The sequence below is a fragment of the Callithrix jacchus genome, chromosome 7 (assembly GCF_049354715.1).
Source record: "Callithrix jacchus isolate 240 chromosome 7, calJac240_pri, whole genome shotgun sequence".
NCBI lineage: Eukaryota > Metazoa > Chordata > Mammalia > Primates > Cebidae > Callithrix > Callithrix jacchus.
In genome coordinates, this window is record NC_133508.1 from 158,257,144 (window position 1) to 158,280,189 (window position 23,046).

Genomic DNA, 23,046 nt, shown 5'->3' on the forward strand with positions numbered 1-23,046 from the left:
TAATTAGATCACAAACACCTATATTATTATTAGACCCATTCCTCCAGCCCAAATGGGGGTGATAAGTATATGTTGTTAAACCAGTGTAACTAACTTCATTAACCTTTTATTTTGTTCTGTTTTGCAAATCCACTCAGGAATGCATTAACTTCAACAGCTTTTTTTAAAACAGTTTCCACACTCCTCTCTCTGTGTCTCAACCATGCTCAGAAATTACAAGTACAATAATCTCCTCAACCTCCCCTAGCCTTCCTCTAGCCCAGAAATCTGACATAGGCCACTTTGCATGCCTGATTAGATAAGCTTTCCCAATGCTAAAAACCAACTGCTTCTAACATTTCAAACCTGATTTCCATGAAGACTCAGGGGTGAAAGAAACAAATAATCCAACCAAATAATTTCCTCCTTATTGAAAGAGCTCCTCAACTTTAATCTGAAATCCTAAATATTTTTTTCTATGAATCAATAGCTTCTGAGATGAGAGGTACAAGACACTACAAACTGTGACCACACAAAATATTTTTAAAAGTTTTTGATCCACAGTTAATCTACAAACTTGAAATTACTAGACAATAGTACTTTTAGTCTACTCTTTAGGTGATCCATAATCTTGCCTTGGCAGTGGAGCAGAGCCTAAAGGGAGTCATTAAAAGAAACTGAAACAAGAAGGTCCAGAGACAAATGTCCCCAGACTATATATTCCAAAGGAGGAATTACCATGAAAGTAATGAACTTTAAAGTTCAGGGGCCCCTACACCTGGGTGCCTATTTTGAGCCCAGAACCACACAAGCACAATTAACTATGTTGCTTTCAATCTTTACAAACAGTCCTGCAAGTTAGATATTACTATTATTCCCATTATATAAATAAGGGAACTGAAACTTAAAGAAGTTAAGTGGCTTGTCTAATATTCTCAGCTAGTACAAATCAGAGCCCAGTCTCTCTGATTCCAAGACTCACCAGCTATGCTAAAGCAAAAATAAGAGTGTAGTAGGGACGGCTATCTAAAAGTCATTCTGAGAGATAATTAAAAATAAATAATGTTTATCTCCCTTATCTCCTTTACTATCTCTAGCATCCCTTGACATCCTCTCCTTTGTCATTCAACTGTTGACTAACATAAGGAAAACCTAAGGAAGAAGTCCAGGATGTCTGAAAGAACCCACATATCTGAGCGTGCAGGTGCAAGACTGTATTTTAAAACAGCAGGGATAATCTGAGATAGGTATTAGTGTCAAGCACACTTATCAATTAGTACAGATGACCACCAATTTTTAGTAACAAAAGAGATGGTAAGGAAAACATCCATAGAAAATAAAAAAGAAAGTTATCTTTATGCTTGTTCTATAATGATATGTGTAGAAATGCTACCCACAGTTAATTCCGTAGATCCCAGGCCAAGACAGGTTAGTACTGGCCAATTTTAATAATTGGCTATGTCCATTTTCAGATGCTGAGGCATTCCAATCATTTTGCATGGTCTCTTACATCACTTTCAAAATAGTACAATAAGAATACAACTATAGAGTCAAGAAAAAGGTATTTGTAACTAAAACAGCTGGCATCAAACATTTCTGAACATAAATCTGACCCTGAATTGCTAGTTTCAATCTCTCTAAATCTTTTTATTTTAAAAAAATCTACACATTCATTCCTGGTCTTAATCTACTAAAGAATTTCTTTTGGGATCAAAAAGTAACAGGAAAGAATGCTAACCAATTTTCCTTGGATTATAACAAACATAAATCCATTTTTCTCCCTAGGTACAAAAAGATTTAAAAGAACGACTACTCTCCAAAACAGAATTTTGCAATTTAGATTATTCTATTATGCAAATGTTCATTCAGAATTAAAATATTGTTTGAAATAGTAAAATGTAAATCAGTTTAGTGCACAAATGTTTATATTGAATAAAAAATTACATTATTTAAGGGACTACAGGATTCCGTCAGACAATGGCAATATTTATTGTGGTATTTAAGGACTAAATGAAATTATTAATTCAAGGTATTTAAGGGCTAAAGGAAAGTATTGTGATATTTAAGGACTAAAGGAAATAGGTAAAGTATTTTCTCCCCAAGCATCTGTCACATAATAAACCCTCAGAATATGGAAGCTACTGATACTCATATAAACTCCATGAAAACAGAAACTTTCGTCTGTTTTGTTCACTCTATTAACAAGGAGGCATGACTTGGTCAGTATTCATGCAAATACTTTCATTTCCTCCAAGGCAACGTTAACTATATCCAAATTCTGCTGTCCTTCGTGTATACTTCTCTTTTACTGTAAGCAGCTTCAGCTACTTTTACGGAAAGATTTAAATTATTGGAAAATATTTTAAAGGTATTTCAGTTAAAATATGGATCACCTATATTTTCTATAAACTGTGTGCTTACACATAATTATAAATATCTCAGACTGTAAAAAAAAAAAAAACCTTCCATAGTGTTCCCACAATGGAAAATAAAGTCTTGGAAATAATTATAGAGAGTAGAAGGGAGTGGTAGGGAGAAGATAAGTTATTAAATCTGAAAAATAAAATCTGGAATTTTTTCTCAAAACAAAATAAAAACCTGACAACCATTTGTTCAAGGCTGCCAAAACTTGAGAAGAAGCAAACTGTCAAGGGAAACAAATGTTAAAATACAAAGCCCTTTACTGAGAAAGTAACTCCATCAGTCCAGACTAATCTAATTCCGAATCACTAATGACACCAGACCTGCGGAGTTGTCTCAACTACTACAAAGAAGTCCACAGGGACAGGCAGAGGAGGTTCACAGACAAATTATTTTCACTACTGTAACAGAAATTTTAAACACAACCACACTTCTCCCCTCCCAACACCCTTTCTACTCCTTTTCTGTTGTTGACTCTGGCACTAACCCTTTTCAAAAACCAAGGGTCGACACTGATACATAATTTAAGTAGTGAACATAGTCAGAAAATCACTTGACCAGGAGTTAAGAGACTGTATTCTGGCCCCAATCCCGACCCAGCTCTAGGTACCTGGACCAGTCACTTTGATGTCTTAAAAACAAGGATAGATTTGATGGGTGGTTCCCAGCCCAAGATCCCAAAATCTCCAGGAGCCCCTGAGTTGTAATAAGAAAATGTCTAACAAAGATAGTTCATTAACTACTTTAAGGCTAATTAAGACATCAAGTATTTTGGATTCACAGTATTCTACATGGTGACACAGGATGTCATGTGATTATGTTTGCTATATCATAAGGCACTTGGGAACGAGAGTGTTAGACTTGATAATGTTCTCAAAGCTGTACCTCAGAAAATCGTAATATCTGCACTAAACATAACACCCAACCACAAATGTGTAGTTAACAAATAATGGGAAATGATCCAACACCTATCAATGCAATTTGCATGATACAAGCATACCTTTGTGACACTGGGGCTTCAGCTCCAGATCATCAGTACAATAAAGCAAGTCAGAAATGTTTCAGTTCCCCAATGCATACAAAAGTCATATTTACAGCATGCTGTAGTCCATTAAGTGTGCTAGAGCATTATGTCTAAAACATAATGTATACACCTGAGTTTAGCAATGTATACACATTGCTAAGAAATGCTGACATAGGGACATATACTGAGTATATGCTGTTGGGAACACGGTGCCAATGCACTTGCCTGACATAGGGTTACCACAAACCTTCAATTTGTAAAAAAAAAAAAACAAACAAAACAAAATCTGTGAAGCACAATAAAAGGGAACACACAATAAAATGAGGTATGCCTGTGGACAAAATCACCCCAGATTGAAAGTGCATGTCATTAAGGGAACAGACTCAAATACGAAACCCTTGGATATTTATTAGATCACAGGAAACCAGTGAACCATCCACATGCTGCAAAGATGATGCTCCTGTTTCCTCATGAAGGTTTCCAATCACTCATCCACTTTTGATTAAAAAAAAATGAATGCACCAAGAAGCCAGTCTGCGCTGCAAGATAAAATAATACCGCTACCAACAACTATTTCCTGCACTTTTACTATGTGCCTGTTATTGTCCAATGAATCTAACACGTATAAACTGATATTATCTTCATAACAACTCTAATTATATACTGCTACTATCTTTATTTTTAAAATAATAAAATTGAGACACATCATGCTTCAGAAACTAGCGAAGAGAACGCAGGGCTAGTAAATTTAGAGCCAGGCTTTTACGTATTCCAACCTTCCCCCCACCAAAGCTGGCAACTGCCTTTGAAGGACACGTCTCCATAAATACAAACAGGAACGCCCCAGGCAGAGCCCAGAAGAGAAGGGCCACTGCTCCTGAGCAGTCCTCTGAAGAGTTCATCACTGTGGCCCTTTGTGGCTTAGAAATTCATCCTTAATGGAAACACCCCTCTTTTCCCTCCAAATTATATTTGCTTGTCCTGGTAATGGAAATCAACTGAAAGAAGGTTAAGAGCCATCAATGTATCAGTCAACTAATGTCCATCCATTTCTTACTTATTCAGAAAATACAAAAGAAAGAGTCCTAACTGGTTGACATGTCATAAAAGGTAGTTTTTTGAATTAATTTTTAGTTATACATGTCATAAAAAATAGGCATCTGGAATGAGTGAGGGTTGTGGAGACACATCTAGCTCTGAATCCCAACTAAGCTACTTACTAATTGCACTATTCTGAGCATGTTAGAAGCTTCAGTTTCCCCAAATACCTACCCCTATCTCTTAGGGTTGTTGCAAAGTGTTAAGTGTATGAATGTACATAAACCACCATGATTTACTACAGCGGCCCTAGAGCCAGAAAGGGGTTTGAATCCTGGCTACACCCCTCCCTAACCATATGCCAACATGCAAAGATGTGAACCTAAATTCCAAATTCCTTATTCGTAATGTAGAAAAATACTGTCTACCCCAAATGATAGCCATATTAATTAAATGAAGCAATATTTGCAAAGCCCCCAGCAGAATGACAGACACATAGTAAAATCTCTAAAAAAGAAAAAACATTTCGATGTTTAAAAAATCAAGCCACAAGGGCTGGGCGCGGTGGCTCATACCTGTAATCCCAGCACTTTGGGACGCCGAGGCAGGTGGATAACCTGAGGTCAGGAGTTCGAGACCAGCCTGACCAACATGGAGAAATCCCATCTCTACTAAAAAAATCAGCCGGATGTGGTGGCACATGCCTGTAATCCCAGCTACTCAGGAGGCTGAAGCAGGATAATTGCTTGAACCCAGGAGGTGCAGGTTGCAGTGAGCGGAGATCACACCACTGCACCCAAGTCTGGGCAACAAGAGTGAAACTCTGTCTCAAGAAAAAAAAAAAAAAAAAAAATCAAGCCACAAGTTTAAGTACCAGCTTAAACTTGTCACTCACTATGTAGGAGTAAACAATGATATCCAAGCCACCTAACCGTCTGCAGTATCTCGGTGGAGGCTCCACTTGCATCAAGTTTGTGAGGATTAAAAGATACCACTGTGTAAGGATATTATAGAAACTATATGTTTCCATAGAAATGTTGGAGGCTGTTTGATTCTATAAAAGTAATTTTTATATTAATTGTATTTACTGGTCCTTCCAAACACATCTTTAAAACAGAAAAAACTGAGGCAGAGAAATGTTAAGCCATAGAGGGAAGGCTAATAATGGTTTGAAATGTAGGGTGGAGACAAGGGCTGGGCCAAAATAAATTTAGACCAGGACAAAGTAGAAAACTTCTGAAAGCTTCAAAGGAGAAAAATGAGAATACTCATCAACCTATGTTTTCAATCAACAGCTTCACCTGCTGGTTAAGCTTCTCAGTGCACAGTCTGGACATCCGTAACTCTCTTACTTCCTCCCAGAAAGAGCATTAGGCTTCAGAGTGAGAAAGAACTTCACTATTAAATCTCTTTTCCTATTCGTAAGTTAGTTTTGTGACGGGGCACAGAAACAAATTTGAGTCAACAAACTTGTGGTCACAAATTTGAGTCTCAATCTAACTACCCCATTTAAAAAAGAAAAAAAAATGTTACAATCCTTCAAATAGGTTTCCTTCCTTGGTTGACCAGAAATGTCCTCATTCCCCAGGTCTCTTCATGCTAAATATGGTAATAGCTGGCAGACAGCCAGCCCAGTAAATTCCAATGATACTTAAGAAAGCATTCATATGGCCTGAAATTACTCTGCACCAAACACTTGAGACCTGCAGGGCTTCAGCATGGAGCAGTTCAGCTGGAGCAACGAATGTCAAAAGCAGTGGGGTGCCTTAAAAACACACAAGCTTGGAAAAAAAGCAATCTACTCTTCTTTATTGCAACATTCTTTAGCAACAACATTGATCTCCTACCCACTGTGCACAGAGCACTGCACTAGGGCAGTGGGAGGCTGGACGGAGAAATGGAAGAAACAGGTGGTGTCCATGGGTTGCCAAAACAACAGGTTGCTTCAGTCAGTTCTGTCCTACAACTAATCAATTTGGTGAGGAAAGGGGGAGAGAATCTTAGTCATCTTGTTCTCTGACCAAGGCGACTGGCTAGACCCACTGTACTGGCTTATCCATTAGGTCAAAGTGTCAGAATTAGCAGTGCATGGTGGACATAGCATTAGTCCTGCCTTTCAGGGATGTTAAATGCTTCAAAAATCTTGACTACCTAGAAAAGGAGGACAGTAGCAGATCACTCCTCTCCCACCCAAAATCATGTATTTGTCTCCAGAAGACATTGCTTTCCTCCAATGTATTTTTTAAATTAAGTATTGAAGTAAATGTACATTTCCTGGGCACATTCAAGCCGAAAGCATGTTGATTTATGATACAGTCAAATCAGAACTTTAAAGTAGCTACAGAAAACACCAGTTAACAATTAACCAATATCATTAGAAACCAAAGGGTTAAAAAAAAATTAACCTATAAAATGAACAATTTTTATATCAACATTGGTAGCAATTTGATGTTATATACTGCTAATTATTTCCATACATATTGTGACACATTTAAGACAAAAGACTAACACTCTTAATATTTAGAGAGCTTTTTCAAATCAGTAACAAAATAAGTGAATGAGTAAAAGACATAATTTACCCAAAAAAAGTAGAAAAAAAGGCAATACAAATGCCACTGACGATATTAAAAAAAAATTCAACATCACTGTAATCAGAGAGGCAAATTAAGATTTAGTAGTATCTACCGCTTATCAAATGCATTGACAATAGTTAGAAACACCGATGGTCTCATATTTTCCTAATGAAAGTATAATTTGGTCAAACCATATGAAAAAGAATTTGGTTTTTCTTTTTCATATGAATATAAAGAATATAAAGCCACAGAGAGGTGCATACTCTGATACAATAATTTGACTTCTGGGAGTTTATGTTAGGAAATAAATATTCCCACCAAGATTTAGGAACAAACATGTTCATTACAGCATTGTTAATAATTATGAAAATGTAAACTAAAAATAGACTTCAGTTTAGATGAAATATAGTGCATCCTTAGGATCGAACAACATGCAGCCATTAATATCATATTCTTAAAGAATATTTACTTATGTAGGAAAATGTTCATATGATTTTAAGTTGGGCAGAAGGAAATAATATAACTGCACGTACATTAAAAATCCCAATTTTAATAACAGAAAAAATACTGATATGCATCAAAATGTTAACCATGGGTTATGGCTAGAGGTGGTGGAATCACCGAAGACCTTGAATGTCTCTTACGTCTTCCGGTTTTTAACAATTCTACTGGCTGATTTTTAAATGTCACTCTTTGATGTACTATTTTTCTTCTGGAAATCTAGTGAACTGGAAGAATCCTAAAGGAAGAAACTTCTTTCTGTATGAAGATAATATCATTTATATAGGGGGGGAAAGAGCTAGAATCAACCAAATATGCAACCAAAGAAGAGTGGTCAAAACATAGTCACCCTATTAATTAGAATTAGAATCTTACTAATCAGAATTTTATATAGTCATTAGAATTAAATTTATGGGCCGGGCGCGGTGGCTCACGCCTGTAATCCCAGCACTTTGGGAGGCTGAGGCGGGTGGATCAGGAGGTCAAGAGATCGAGACCATCCTGGTCAACATGGTGAAACCCCGTCTCTACTAAAAATACAAAAAATTAGCTGGGCATGGTGGTGCGTGCCTGTAATCCCAGCTACTCAGGAGGCTGAGGCAGGAGAATTGCCTGAACCCAGGAGGCGGAGGTTGCGGTGAGCCAAGATCGAACCATTGCACTCCAGCCTGGGTAACAATAGTGAAACTCCATCTCGAAAAAAAAAAAAAATTAAATTTATGAAAAATAATTGAAAATATGAAAAAACTATAATCATTAAAGAAAGGCAGAACAGAAACTTTATCTATATATGAACAGATCTATAAATAGATCGATAGATAGATAGATAATGAATCAACAGTTTTTCTCAATCTAAGGGTAAAAAAACAAACCAAAGATGTATACCAAAAAATTAATGGTGCCATGATTGTAGACATTTTACTTACACTTTTCTCGATTCTTTAAACATCCTTAACTACTTTTTCAAACATAATTACTTTTTATATTACAAAAATAAAAAATCTTGTAAAGGTGCCAGAGAAAATCAACCAAGTATAAATATGAGTTAATTATGTGTAAACATAAGGAATAATTCTATTGCTATGTAAAGCTACCTCAAACTGTTAACAATCTTTGTTTTTAGTTACAACCATTTTCCTTAACTCTCTTTGAAAAAAGTACCAGAGGACGCACTACATATTGTTACTTACTTTAAATAGCAACATAATGCCAAAGACTTGAGCAATTCTCAGGATATAGTCTTTTCCCTAAAAATCTTCATGAAGATTAGTAAGATCTTTAAACATTGTAATAAAGTAAATGCCCTTAATATTTCCAACTAAAGAATATCTCGCAAATAAATAAAGCCATATTCACAGCAAACAAAGACATAATAAAAGTAATAACCAAAATAAACACGTCCTCAAACTTCGATGTGTCTTGACAGTGGTGTCTGGCCCAAAGCGTGTGAAAGGAGAGAATTAAACAAAACTAAAATGTCTCTGCAGCTTCCCACATTTACCATTTAGAAAGTTAACATATTAGTATTTTCTAGTTTTGTGACTATCCATGCTTAGAAACTCAACCGAATAGATTAGTGAGTAAACAGTATTCAGTTATTCCTATTTGCATGTTGGTTAAGTATACCAATAGAACAACCTCTCCCTGCTAGGTACCAGTTTAAATAGATTATTGAAAATATTTGCCGGGCGCGGTGGCTCAAGCCTGTAATCCCAGCACTTTGGGAGGCCGAGGCGGGTGGATCACGAGGTCAAGAGATCAAGACCATCCTGGTCAACATGGTGAAACCCCATCTCTACTAAAAATACCAAAAATTAGCTGGGCATGGTGGCGCGTGCCTGTAATCCCAGCTACTCAGGAGGCTGAGGCAGGAGAATTGCCTGAACCCAGGAGGCGGAGGTTGCGGTGAGCCGAGATCGCGCCATTGCACTCCAGCCTGGGTAACGAGAGCGAAACTCTGTCTCAAAAAAAAAAAAAAAAAAAGGAAAATATTTGATGCTTAAAAACTTCCAAAATCTTCTCACGCAAACACACACACACACACGAGAACAAAAAGAGATTAAAAAGAAGCCAACAACAATTTTAAAATGTGCCTGCCTCAGAACAAGGCAGTTTATTTTAGAATGTAACCACAGCTTCTTGTACAACTTATTCAGCAAGCACAACTGTATTTTAAAGGAATGCTATTTGTTAAAAGACAACATATTTAGGATGCAATATCTAACTCCAACCACAGTATTATCATCATGTTTTCCTCACTTCACAAAATACACACGTACATTCACCCTATGAATAAACATATATAAGGTGAGACAGCGACTCTCAATCCAGAAACAGGTCTGCAACACCATAGATCCAACCTGTCTTCGTGCAGCAATGAGTCCATTTTGGCAAGATGTTTGGCGGATGCATTCAAAGAACCCCGAGTTCTGCCGGCTGCCAGTATCCTGCAGAAGGAACTGCCTTGGAGACCAGAAACTGCCCTAGGCAAGCCTCCAGGGAAAGGTGCTTCAAGTGCTTCAATCCAATGAAAAGAAAAACCCCGCCCCTCACTGCCTGGCCAGAAGACCAAGGGTACCATGGCTGGACCCACGTAGCTGGCCAGAAAGGCAAGAGGGGCAAGGGACAATAAGGTGAAACCCCAAGAGCTTGTACAATCATACCTAGTAAAGCCCAAGCTTTTGGGGAGCAAGTAGAACAGGCTTCTGCCAAGACAAGTACAAAAGGGTGAGGGAGATATTAGTATGATTAATCAATGCCACCTGCGGCGGCAGCTCTGGGTGTGTCCACGCCACACTTAAATGGCTGCCTGGCTGTGATGAGAAGTTCCTTCAGCTACTGCCACTGAGAACTGCATCTTCCGAAGGAGGTATTTCCACCATAACTTGTCCTAGATCATGCTTGGCATTCAGGACTAAGAACACAGCACTCTCTTGCCACAAACCCACTAACAGACATAATAGACACCACAACATGTGCCAAATTTATATTTACACCCTCACCAGACAAAGGGGTCTTTGTCTTTTCCCCAAGCCAAGTTCTAATACTTGTAAATTACAACATACAAAGAGGAAAATGGCAGACAGCTCACAACAGCAGACAAGCCCAGCAAGGGTGAGCTGAAGGTCACCTTGCCCTGGTGGTATTAAGACCTGAAGTTTACTCCCCAAGAGCCTACATCTCTGAGTCACCCTGACTGCAGGAAACTGCTTTCAGAGAGCACAGATAAATGATGAAATAACTCTATTTCATATTCCTAATTGTGTGCTTATCTGTCTTGTCTTCAGGATGATGTCAGCTCTTTGGGGGCAGGGCCATATTTTCTACTTGGTCAATGATTCCCACACATCTAGAAGAGTAGAATATCCTGTACTTGCTACCACATGATGCCAAGGGAAACATACGAATTAAGTGTGACAACACACCACAATGCTCCCCCAAGACACCACTAAGACAGCAGAACTACAAAGACAGTGAATCTTACAGTTGAGGGCTAGTGATCTCACCAGTGAATTACATAGAAACGTGTATATTTATATACACAAATTAATACAATAATTTTAAGAAAAAGTATTGTATTAATTTGTGTATATAAATATACACGAATTTCTTTTGCTTTTCTTACTCCAAGCTATGGCTTTATCATCCCCCTTTCTTGGCTTTACTCTTCTTTTTAAGGCCACAACGTATGTTCTGCCATACAGATAAAATTCCCCTCAAAAAGGAGAGGAGAGGAGAAAAAACAGATCTACAGCAAACCTCCTACCACTACCAGTAACAGTGCTGTTTGTCCTGTCTCAAGCCCATGAGCATGTGCCTTCAGATCTAAAGCCACTTCCTTCTTCCTATCAAGGTCTCTGTAAGAGGAGCAATCCTGTGCCCCTTCTGGCAGGTTTGTCTGTTCTGCTCCAGAGGCCCTAGATTTCTCCTTTATTTTCCTTTCCTTATTCCATTTGCTGCCGCAGCCCAGACTCCCCAAAAGCAGAACTGCCAGAAATGAATGACCTTTCTATCTCTTCACACTAGCACATCTGAGGGAAACTGCTGACACCGAATATGTGTTAATGGGCTAACAAAGCAGAAATCCTCAAAGGAAGCACCATTCACAAGGGCTGGAGACAGAATTCTTTAGTGGATACCAAAAATGCTATGGAACTCGTACACATTCTATCATCTCAGGTAACATTTTAATGGAGGAATAAGGAGGCTTCCAGAAAAGTCACGCAACACAAACAGAAGTCTGAAGACACTGGATTTAGCAAATTTCTTTTAAGACAAAACAGCTTTACTAACCTTATACCACAGCAGCTTCCTTCTCTGTAGTAAGCTAGGCATTCAGCAAGAAGCAGGCACTTCCAAGGGGGAAAAATGATCACAGGATCCAGCCAAAGCAACCTGTCTCTAATACTCTCAAAAAACAAAAGGAAACACACAAAAACCTTGATTTCCCAGATTCACTCTGCAGCGATTCAAAAACTTTCCTCATGTTAAGAATCACCTGGCTATTTCTTAAACATACAGATTCTCAGATGCCATTCCAGACCCACTGAATCAGAATCTCCGTGAGAACATCCTAGCTATTCTTACCGTAAGAGAGGTTAGGGAAACACTGCTTGATAAATGTTATCCTCCCATTGTGCCCACCTGTTCCGGAAGGTATGAAACAAGCAGGGCTAAGATGCTTTACCTGAGCAATCACCCTAGACAGGGTCATCTTCATGCTCCTCATTGGGTTTGACTCCTTTTATGGAGGGCTGCATGTCAGTTCAGTGAAGGGTACATATAAGCACCTCTTTGGGTCCCTATCACCTGCATAGGTCTCAGGACTCTGAAACAAATTTCTGGGTAGATGTCAATGAGGACGAGTCATGAGGAGACAGATGACAGCTGAATACAAGATCCTTCCAAGAATTAGAGCTGGCCGAAGATGGAATAAACTGCTGTGGTAGAGCTGTCTCCCACAAGAGATGTTCAGGAAGACAGCAGGTATGCTACCCCTTGAGCAGAATGTCGCAAAGATCAGACCCAGCAAGGGATGGACAAAAAGTCTAGATGAATTTTAAAGTTCCTGCCAATGCATAAGTCAACAAAGAGGAAAATTTCAGCCACTCCTTAGTTAATTAAAAGAGACAGCATAAAAATCTGTGGGTGGGGTCAGCTTCCAACTGACCCTATCTCTTCAAAGGAAAAAAGAACATAGAAACACACCTCAACTCACCCGCAGCCTCTCCTGTAGAATTTTCTAAAGGTGGGAGAGCAGGAGTCACACATGCTGTGACTGAGACCTGCTGCTCAGTTGACTCTGAACTGGGGGCACATGCCAGAAAAGTTCTGTAGACAGAGAAGAAATGTGTGTAGCACCTTCCCGGCCCTCAAGGAGCAAAACCTTGTGGCAGAGACGACTCGACACCATGTGATTCTCCCAAATATTTATTCATCACATTTTACCTTTAGTTTTTGTCAGTAGTGTTTAGGGAACTGTCTTGGTGGGGGAAAAAAGCAAATATACTTTACTAAAGGTACATATTCTCTCAGCCCAGTACAAGTTTGTAATACCCAACTCAATGAAAACAATCTCAAAAAAAAAATCAAAAGAAACATAAACTTAGTTAACTCTAATTTTAAAAATAGTATTCCAAAAATGACTAGTCCCAGAATTACAAAAAGGTGTGGCTATTCTGAACAAAATAATAGAAATTGCTGGCCTAGTAATATAGCAACGCAGGGAGCAGTGGAAGCAAATTTGAGTGAGAGGCAGGGGGTGGATGCCAGTGCCTTTGAAGTGAGATTCCGAAGTCAAAGTGACCTTTATAAATTGCAGAAGTGATCAGAAAAAGAAAAAGAAACCCCACACAAAAAGAAATTTTAAATTACAAGTTTAAATGAAACATCTGGGGAAGGGAAAAACTTGGTTTTTCCCCAAATGGAAGGTAAACATGACTTTTGTAAATACTATTTTTAAAATGTCTAGGAGTACCACAGTTGTCCAAAATAAGAAAATGACTCAAAGTAATTGTTCAACTGAACAAATATTTATTGTGTACCTATTGGATGCCAAGGCATCATGCCAGGTACAGGAGTAGAGGTGTGGGCATTAGAATAAACACATAAATGAAAAGACAATTCTTTCCTCATGCACACATTAACAATAAGCACTTGAGGATGTTATAAGAGTTTTTGTGTACATAAACTCATTTGTACACAAGATGGAAACAGTGTGGAGAGGGAGTAAGGCAGCGGATACCAGAAGAGAGGAATTCTAGTCTCGACTCTAATTGGCTCTGTGACCAAGGACAATATACATTGGAAAACAGAGAACCAAAACAGTGGCTCTCCTACAAGGTCATCAAACCAATGAATAACAAACTGAAGAAGAATCCTGGTCTTCTGGCTCCTAGTTCAGTGATCTTTCCAAAATGCTACAGATATGGCAGACTGACAGAGAAAAAGACCTTTTGGTTTCAAGTCATTTGCTGAGAAAGGGGGGAAAACAAAAAAAAAAGGACAATCAGGAAAGGGTGGAAGGAAAACTAATAGTTCAAATTTAGGCATTCAGACTGAGACATAAGAAAGGAAGCATATAACTACAGAGTGTGACCATAATATAAAGAAAATTATGCAAAATTCCTTATTATATTTTTATTCAAATCACGCCTTGGAGTTTTTTACTCTAGAACCATTGCAGATGTACAGATAAAGGGTCAAAAAATGACATGTATGAATGACATTTAAGGAAAAAAAGATAACAGAAGAAAAAGGAAAAGGAGAAGTGGAGAATTTATAGTATCATCCAAATATATGAAGCCCTTCTAAAGAGTCAGTCCAGACACACTGTACCCAGATTACAGAAGAAATGATACTATCCTACAGCTCTTATGTTAGCAATTTTAAAATTCCTTGAGTCAGAAGCATTGAACACCAGAATGACTAATGTTACATTCATTATGAAAATTTCTTAAATTTAGAAAGATCTCATACACACACCTGAAGGCAAAAAAAAAAAAAAAAAGTACTTAATCAGTGGGTTGCAACCAGGTTACTTGTCAGAATCACCTGTAAACCTTGAAAAAAATGTGGATTATCAAACCTACCTTATCAGAAGCCCTGGGTGCTGAGTCCAAGATTCACTCCAGTAGATTTTGATGTAGCCAGGACACAGAGGTTTTTTTCTACCACAGTGGAAGGGGTAGGGAGGAGAATCACTAGGAATGGCATCACAGAGTGGGAACCAGATCAATGCAAATTTTGTGGGCAAAATAGAATTTCTGTGGGTGTGATATTTTTAAAATGTATTGTAAGGCTGCTCTGAAGCATCCAAGCATATCCCACTGAATTTAAACATTCTCTAAAGGTCCTGAAGTCAGCAACTACAATCCAGGTGAAACAAAAGTTGCTCCTCTATGCCACAGAAACCTACAGGAGAGGCAGTGGAGTGGGAATGGAGCAGAGAGATGCCAAGAAGTAATGGGTAAATTTTTTTTAATCTAAATTTTCAGAAAAACAAGAGAGAAAGGAATAATCAATCTCCTCCCCCCGCCACCACACCAAAAAAAAAAAAGGAATAATAATGTAGAAAGAACAAGAAAAAAGTGAAAGGAAAAATAGTTTTAGGGTAAATTTCATCTCCATCCGAAAGAAAATTACTCTGATTTTGTTTAAGCAAGAGAAGAATTCAGCTGAGAAATTAGCAGGCAGCAAAATCAGGGAGTCACTTCCCACTGCAAAGCAAAAGAAAACAAGGAGCAAGGGGGTGGTCCTGGATAGCTGTAGACAATGGGACATACGGGCTGACAGCTCCTTGCCTTAGAAATTCCGTGATGTTTAAATTAACAATTGGCCACAAGCCAAACACAGGAACACTCAAAAGTTTGGAAGGGTGCACTGTAATTGGTACCTTAGCAAAACACAGTAATAAATTAGGAGGATTCAAGAAGCCTTCACATTAGACTCTAAGATTAAAGATTTGTACCAAGAAACAGGCTTCGAAACCTCTGCTACGGCAGTAGTTTAGCATCTAAGGAATACTTGCCTAAAAATCAAAATATCTAAATCCTACCCCTTCAGTCAACTTCACTAACACTCAACTTGACTACCTAAAACTCACCTAATACTCGCAGCACCTCAGCAGGGCAGAGGTGGAGGGCATCGTTTTGTGCACTGAGATCCTAGAATAAAAGAAGCCCTGTGTGTCAGAGTAATCCTATTTCTGACATCGGATTATTTAATACTTAATTTCGTAATCACTTTACAATCATATTTATTATTCCCTCCAATTCTCTAAAGCAGGCTATTTTTCTCAGTCCAGTTTCATAGGTGAGGAGACGACGGATCATGAAGATTAAGTTATTTACCAAAACAAGTTAATGGCAGACCAAGGATTGTGGTCCTGAGACTGTCCCATTGATTATACTCCTCTGTCTTCTAAAGCTACACTTACAGTTTTTACTCAAAGAAAAAGGAAAAGCAAAAACACCGTCATATGCTCGTTACTAAATGTTTCAGAAACAACAGCTTTGCTTCATCACTGCAAAGTCTCTGGTCCGCTTCTGAAATTCTTAGTGACCTAGAGGTGAATGAAATTTGAACTTTCCAAGAAGAATCTAGTTGGTGCTGAACAACTCAGTACTGTTTTCAGGTGATAAATAACCTTGCTCTCTTTTTAAATACCTGCGATTGACATGTCGACAGCCTGTTAACAATGAACAAAGACCATATTTTTCTGAAGCTCATCATCTTCCTAACCTTTTCATTGAAAAAAAAAAATATGTAGTTCATGTACCAGTTTTTGGTGAAGGTAAAATCTTTGTTCAGATTAGGCTCAGAAAAAGAAAGGGCTCCCTTTTTGTTCAACAAGCATGCACAAGACACCATCCCACTGTAAGCATCAATTTCAGGAAGAAAAAAACACAGCCTCAGCCCTGAAACGCCTTTAGAGTGCCATCCCTTTAACATACATTATTGTAATTAATCCTATTAACTGCGTAATTTCATTCCCATTTTATTGGTGAGTTCATACAGCAGAGCTGGATTTGAATCCAGGATTACAGAGCAGGCCTTCAAAGTCCAAGTTATTTCCCCCGACGAGTCTGAAGAAATCCAGAATCTAAAAGTGTGGGTGGGATGGAGAAGATATGACTCGATTCCCTTTCCTCGCTCCAACCGTGTTAGAAATATCCAACCATAAAGAGGCTTTCTAAGGAAGCCCTTTGAATTAACGTATCCACTTTTCCTTACCCGCCCGTGCCCCACCCCCAGCCATGCCAAAGGAGCAGCAAATCCTGCTGCCAGGTTGGAGGAGTTGGTGATCGTCACACCACATTCCTGGGTCTGGACACAGCCTGAAACTGCAGCAGAGCTCCGCGCCTCGGAAAGAATAACAGCAGTTGAGATTTTTAAATCATGTGCCTCAGCATGCAGCCACACCAGTTGCCCTACTTCTCCTGCCTCCACCTTTCCAAGACGCTAGCAGCACACCCGGCTCCTCCGGACTTTCGGTCGAGTCGGAGTGTCAAAAGTCAGGCGCGCCCCAAACTCCGTCCCCATCCAAAGCAAGCCTCACACCCGGCCCGTGAGCACAGCCCGGGCGGGCCGCGAAGGTGCAGGCCGTGGAGCTCGGCGGCCCAGCCCCCTCTCTCCACGCCGGAATCTGGCATTCCTTCGCTCAGCCCCTCCGCGGCCCGCCGTCGGCTCTCGCTCGACCCCAGGAAACGCGGAACCCGAAGGGCAAAGCTGCCCACCTCCCTGCGCCCTGGCGCCAGGAAAAAGGAGCTTCTGAGACTCGCTGCCGGCCTCCCTCCGGCCAAGGCGTGCGAGGCGTCCCGAGCCGCGGGGAGCAGAAGGCGGCGGGGAACCCCGGGAGGCGGCGGGGGCGCCACGGGAGGGGCCCCCGGCGATGTCCAAACTCGCGGGCGCCCGGCGAGCGGCCGAGCCCGGCCTTCCCGCACAGAGGAGGACCGAGGGGAAAAGGTCGCCCCAGGTGGCGGCCCCGGGCGCCGCAGACAGCGCCCCGCAGCCCGATACTCACCACGCGCGGGGGCCGCGCACCACAGCCCGAGAGCCAGCAGCGCCCACAGCGGCGCGGGGCGCAGGGCGGGCATCTTCTCGGTCGCCTCCTCCGCCGCCGCCGCCGCCGCCTGGGCAGATCCACATGGGGAGGGGGTCCCGACAGGGGAGCCCCACTCTCTCCTCCCCTCCTCCCGCTTCAGAGGCTCGGGCCCTGGCGCTGCGCTCCGAAGCCCCGGCGCAAATGCCCGGACTCCCCCCGCCCGGGGCCCGCCGCTGCTCGGCCGCCGCCTCAGCCGCCGCCCGAAGTTTGGCTGAAACTTTCTCGGGTGTGCGGAGAAGCAGCCTCGTGTGTCCTTCCGCCTCGGCCGCCTCCTCCCACCGCAAGCCCCGCCCCCCTGTCGCCGCGGACCCGGCCCCGCCGCCTTGGGCACCCAGGGGTTTCCCGCAGGAAGAAGCGCCGGCCCGAGCTCCGCGCGGAGGGATCTACTACAAGTCCCCGTCGCCGGCCGCATCTTTCTCCAGAAGCCCCGGGGGCCGCCGCGCCTTAACTCGGTCGGCGCTGCCGCGCTTCGGCAGGCGGAGGGAGCTTGGGGGCCGAGGGGGCGTGGGGGAGCGTGGGGGGGCGTGGGGGACCGTGGGGGCGTGGGGGGGTGTGGGGAGCGTGGGGGACCGTGGGGGGTGGGGGGGCGTGGGGGCGTGGGAGGGTGGGGGCGTGTGGGGGCGTGGGGAGCGTGGGAGCGTGGGGGGGGCGTGGGGAGCGTGGGGGGGCGTGGGGGAGCCTAGGAGCGTGGGGGCGTGGGGAGCGTGGGGGAGGGTGGGAGCGTGGGGGGCGTGGGGGCGTGGGGGAGCCTGGGAGCGTGGGGAGCGTGCGGAGCGTGGGGGGTGTGGGGGAGCGTGGGGGGTGTGGGGGGGGCGTGGGGGCCGAGGGGGGTGGGGTAGAACTCGGAACTTCAAGCCCTGGCGTTTGCCGGGACCGTGAACTTGAAGGGAGAGGCGGCCCGCGGCCAGTGAGTCCTGTGTCGCCCCCACACCCACACGTCCACACACTGCTAGCTAGAGGAATGCGCTGGCGTAGGACCAGCGCTGTCAAAGAAGGAAAGGGGGCCAAGGCGCCAAAGTCCATTAAAAGGGGATAGAACCGTCACCGAGTGGTGCTGCTCTACTCATTCATTCATTCGTTCTCCCGTGTAGCAAGTATTTCTTAAGTGCCTTGCTCTGCAGAGCTGTGTGCCTGGCACAGCGGAATGACACCAAAGATGCACAAGCGATTTTGAGGACCAAGACTTTGCTGCTGTGGGCTGCGGGGTTCAGGGAAGGCTTTCACAGAGCAGCGGAGATGAAGGCAGGATCTTGAGGGGTCAGTAAAATTTCTATACGACGAGGAGACCGCCTAAGCTAAACATACTCATTTTAACGCTGTAATAACAAAACCTTGAAAACGACGTAAATGCCCACCCTCAGAGGAATGGATGAATAACGTATACTTATAAAATGAAATGCAACACAGTAACTGAAAAGACTGTGCTCATGTATGTCAGTAGGGATAAATCCTAAAAACTAAATGATAGTGTAAAAACTCATTGCAGAGGGAGACAAAGTATACCATTTATGTATTTTTTCAAAACAATACTACACATTTTCTGTGGATGGGTATATATAGATACAGATATTAAGAGACTATGGTAGTTAATTCCAGGGCAGGTGAGTAGGGGGCTTGATCAGGCCTGGGCACAAGTGGGCTTTTAAGAAAGGAACTAAAAGTAAGAACAACAACAATAGTTGTATGGACACATCATTCCAGGAGAGAGCCCTCATGAAAGCAAAGGTACAGTCAAAAGAGTAAGTAAATGAGTTTGGGCCCTGTTAGCAGTGAGAGGAATCAAAGAGGGAAAGGGGTTGGGACCAAATTATGCAACCTTGAATGGCAAGCTGAAAGGGTGGGGAGGCAGCCACCTCTCAGGTCATAGAAAAGTACTGAAGCTTTTTTTAAACAGAGTTAAGACCCATGGAAAGGAAGGTTGCTCTGATATTCCTGTACAGAGGTGATTGTAGGGAGCGAGAGGTGAACTGGAGCCCAGGACCAGTCAAGTGTTGGTGAAACAGTCCAGGCACAGATTGGAGAAGACCTGAACTAATGAGGTAGATTTCAGAAGGAATGGATCTGAGACAATCCTGAAGAAAAAAAAAATGCGGGTAGGGATTGGAGCAAAACCTATGTGACTAATTGGATGTGGGAGTTTACAATCCTGTTGGGAGGGGAAATCCTACCTGTAGAGCCTCTCCCTGACTCTACAGGATAAAATTCAAACTTTTAAAAATAGTACATACAAGGCCTTTCCATCACTGGGCCCCATCTCCTGTCCTCTATGCCCCCGTGGTGAACTTCACACAATAACAGTATTGAATAACTTGAGATTCCCCCAAACATATCTTGCTGTTTCAGTCTCTGTACCTTCTGTTCCTTTGGCTTGGAGTGACTCCTGTAGTCCCCTTACCTCCTCCTCTTAATGAACTTCTAATCATAATTCATCCTTCAGTCCTAAGAAAGCTTTGCTGACACCACAATAAATTCCTACCCCTAGCAGACAGTTCCTCTGCTGTCTTCCACTGACACTTCTTTATCTTACACCAGTATTTATTTTTCACACAGGACTCTGTATTTCTGTGTTCTCAACTACATTAGGAGTTCTTCATGGGCAAGGACCATAGCCTATTCATCCCCAGTGTGTATCCCATAATAGATGTTGAACTAGAATGTAAAACAACACTAGGCAAGGGCAAGTCAGTATGGACGGAGACCTGTGAAGTTCCAAGGTGGTGTGCTACGAAGCACTCAGGTAAGCAAGTACTGTTAGTGTAAGCAGCCACACTGGAATACTAGAAACCCTTGTCAAAAAGAACACAGGCAAAACAGTTTTGGAATTTCTCTCATGCAAGTATGTTCAGAGAAAGATAACATTATTTTTTAGTTGTTCACCCACAGTGTTACCAGTTCAATCTTCCTCTTTATTCACCAAAAATAGTGCAAAGTGGCCGGGCACGTTGGCTCACGCCTGTAATCCTAGCACTTTGGGAGGCCGAGGCGGGTGGATCACGAGGTCAAGAGATCGAGACCATCCTGGTCAACATGGTGAAATCCCGTCTCTACTAAAACTACAAAAAATTAGCTGGGCACGGTGGTGCGTGCCTGTAATCCCAGCTACTCGGGAGGCTGAGGCAGGAGAATTGCCTGAACCCAGGAGGCGGAGGTTGCGGTGAGCCGAGATCGTGCCATTGCACTCCAGCCTGGGTAACAAGAGCGAAAAAAGATACTGCAAAGTGACTTGGCTACATACACATTTTAAAAATCATCTGCAAAGATAAGTTTTGTCACCATTAGAATACACTCAGAAGAATATAAGACAGTTATCACAGAAGAACAACTCTAGAAGTGACTGTAGCTCTGACAACATTATTAAAATAAATGTTCAGGCCAGGCAGGGTGACTCATGCCTGAATTCTGAGCACTTTGGGAGACTGAGGCGGGCAGATCACTTGAGGTCATGAATTCAAGACCAACCTGGCCAACACGGTGAAACCCCATCTCTACTAAAGACATAAAGAATTAGCCAGGCATGCTGGCAGGCACCTGTAATCACAGATAGGAGGCTGAGGCAGGAGAATCGCTTGAACCTGGGAGGCAGAGGTTGCAGTCAGCCGAGATCGCACCACAGCACTCCAGCCTGGGCAACAAGAGTGAAACTCCATCTCAAAAAAACAAAAACAAAAGCAAAAATAAGTGTGCACTTTCTCAAAGTGTTTTAAAGAAAGCAGCTATGATGTTCACGTAGAACTTTTGTCGAATTTGTTACAGTGTTAAACTTATTGCATACATTCTGGTAAGAAGAACAAGAGAATTAAAGAGTAAATAGGATTGGAAGTAAGGGAAAGATACGACTGAAGACATTTTCAAGATAAGTTTTAATGTTAGAAAAATATGAATAAGGGCTACCGATTGTTTTAGTTTTAATCAAAACTAAAAAAAATACATAGAGATCTTTCCTAATTTAAACTCACATAAAACTGTCTTCCGAAATAAATGCCAAATTGGGCCCTTATTTGTTCTCACGTCTGTCCTCTCAGAGCTAAGAAGCTGTAGAAACGGTCACAGGCAGAAACTCTCTTTTCTGTTTTCCCCAGTTTCCATCACAGTAGTGCACATAAGTGCTCAATAATATATGTTTTACATAACTGCTGAATGAGGAACATATAGATATAAACTGGGGAGCAATTCAAAACTGGAAGAATGTCGTGGTGTGTTGGGGATGTTGCAGAAGAGCTTCTGGGGAGCCGTGAAGCATAAGTTGAGCTACACCATGTATTTCTCCATGTAACCCAGGAACCCAAGGATATGTGATGAGATGTTTGTGGAAGCTGGAATTAAAAGGAAGATTTCTTTTAATAATGTCTTGCATTTATGCTGTGCTTCAGACGTTCCAAAAACACTTTTAAGTGTATTATCTCATTTGATCCTCAAAGCAGTCGTGGGAAATAGGCAGCCCAGTCATTATTATTCCCATTTTGCAGATAAAGAAACTGAGATAGAGCTTTAAGTATCTTGCCCAAGGTTAAATAAGTAATTAATGCCAGAGCTGAGACAAAACCCCCACTGTTTCTGTCCTCTTACTCAGTCTCACTCCACTGCACCTTTGTGCAACAGTGTGAAGCACACCCAAGATGATATTTAGTGTGGGGACCTCTGCATAGAGGAACACCAGCTTCTTGTCACTTCCATGTTAGTACAGAACAAGCTGACCCACTGTAACTAGGAAATTGAATACATTCTTTTAATTAAAAATATTTTTTGAGAGCCTATTCTCTACAAAACACCTACGCAGCAATGCAGAAATAAATACAACCCAGCCCCCGTGCTTTGGAGAGCACAGAGCATTGAGGGAGGTCAGCATACAAATAATGTAACAACATAGGTAAAACACAGGGATACGGGAAAGTAGAGAGAACTGTGATTAATTTTAAGGCCACTTTCATCTCATCCATCCCCAGAATGAAAGATAAGAACTGTGATGGCCTACCCAGCAGGACTGTAAACCATGTGACAACAGAAACTATTTCTTACCCCTTATTCATGTTGGTAAACTCCACAGTAGTTGGTTCTTTGCCTTGCATAGAGTAAGTGCTTGACAAAGACCTACTTTCTGAAAGGTTCAGAGTTCAGCCAAACAGAGGACGAGTTCTAGAAGGCAAGAAGTTAACCTCAAGATTCAAACTAGCACTGAGAATTAAGAACCAGCCAGACCTTTCCACTGAGCCGAGCCCCAATCAATTACCTCTGTTCTGATTAAGGGAATAAGTAATGTAAGTACTATGGGTACTTACATTACATTAAGTTTGGCTGGGTCCCCACCTAATGTCTTATTTTGAATTATAATCTCCGGAATCCCATGTGTCAAGGGAGAGACCAGGTGGAGGTAATTGAATCACGGTGGTGGTTTCCCCCATGCTGTC

At 41.9% G+C, this 23,046-nt stretch overlaps 1 protein-coding gene across 3 annotated transcripts in view; it reads right to left on the reverse strand.

The window, feature by feature from the left end:
- NOTCH2 (notch receptor 2) overlaps nt 1-17,850 on the reverse strand; it is a 167,227-nt gene extending 149,377 nt beyond the window's left edge. For all 3 annotated transcript variants that reach the window (XM_035252644.3, XM_035252643.3, XM_035252645.3), the window contains exon 1: nt 17,561-17,850. In XM_035252644.3, coding sequence (XP_035108535.1) covers nt 17,561-17,633 — 73 coding nt within the window. In that variant the 5' untranslated portion in view covers nt 17,634-17,850. The remainder of the gene's footprint in view (nt 1-17,560) is intronic.
- Between the last annotated feature and the right edge of the window lie 5,196 nt (nt 17,851-23,046).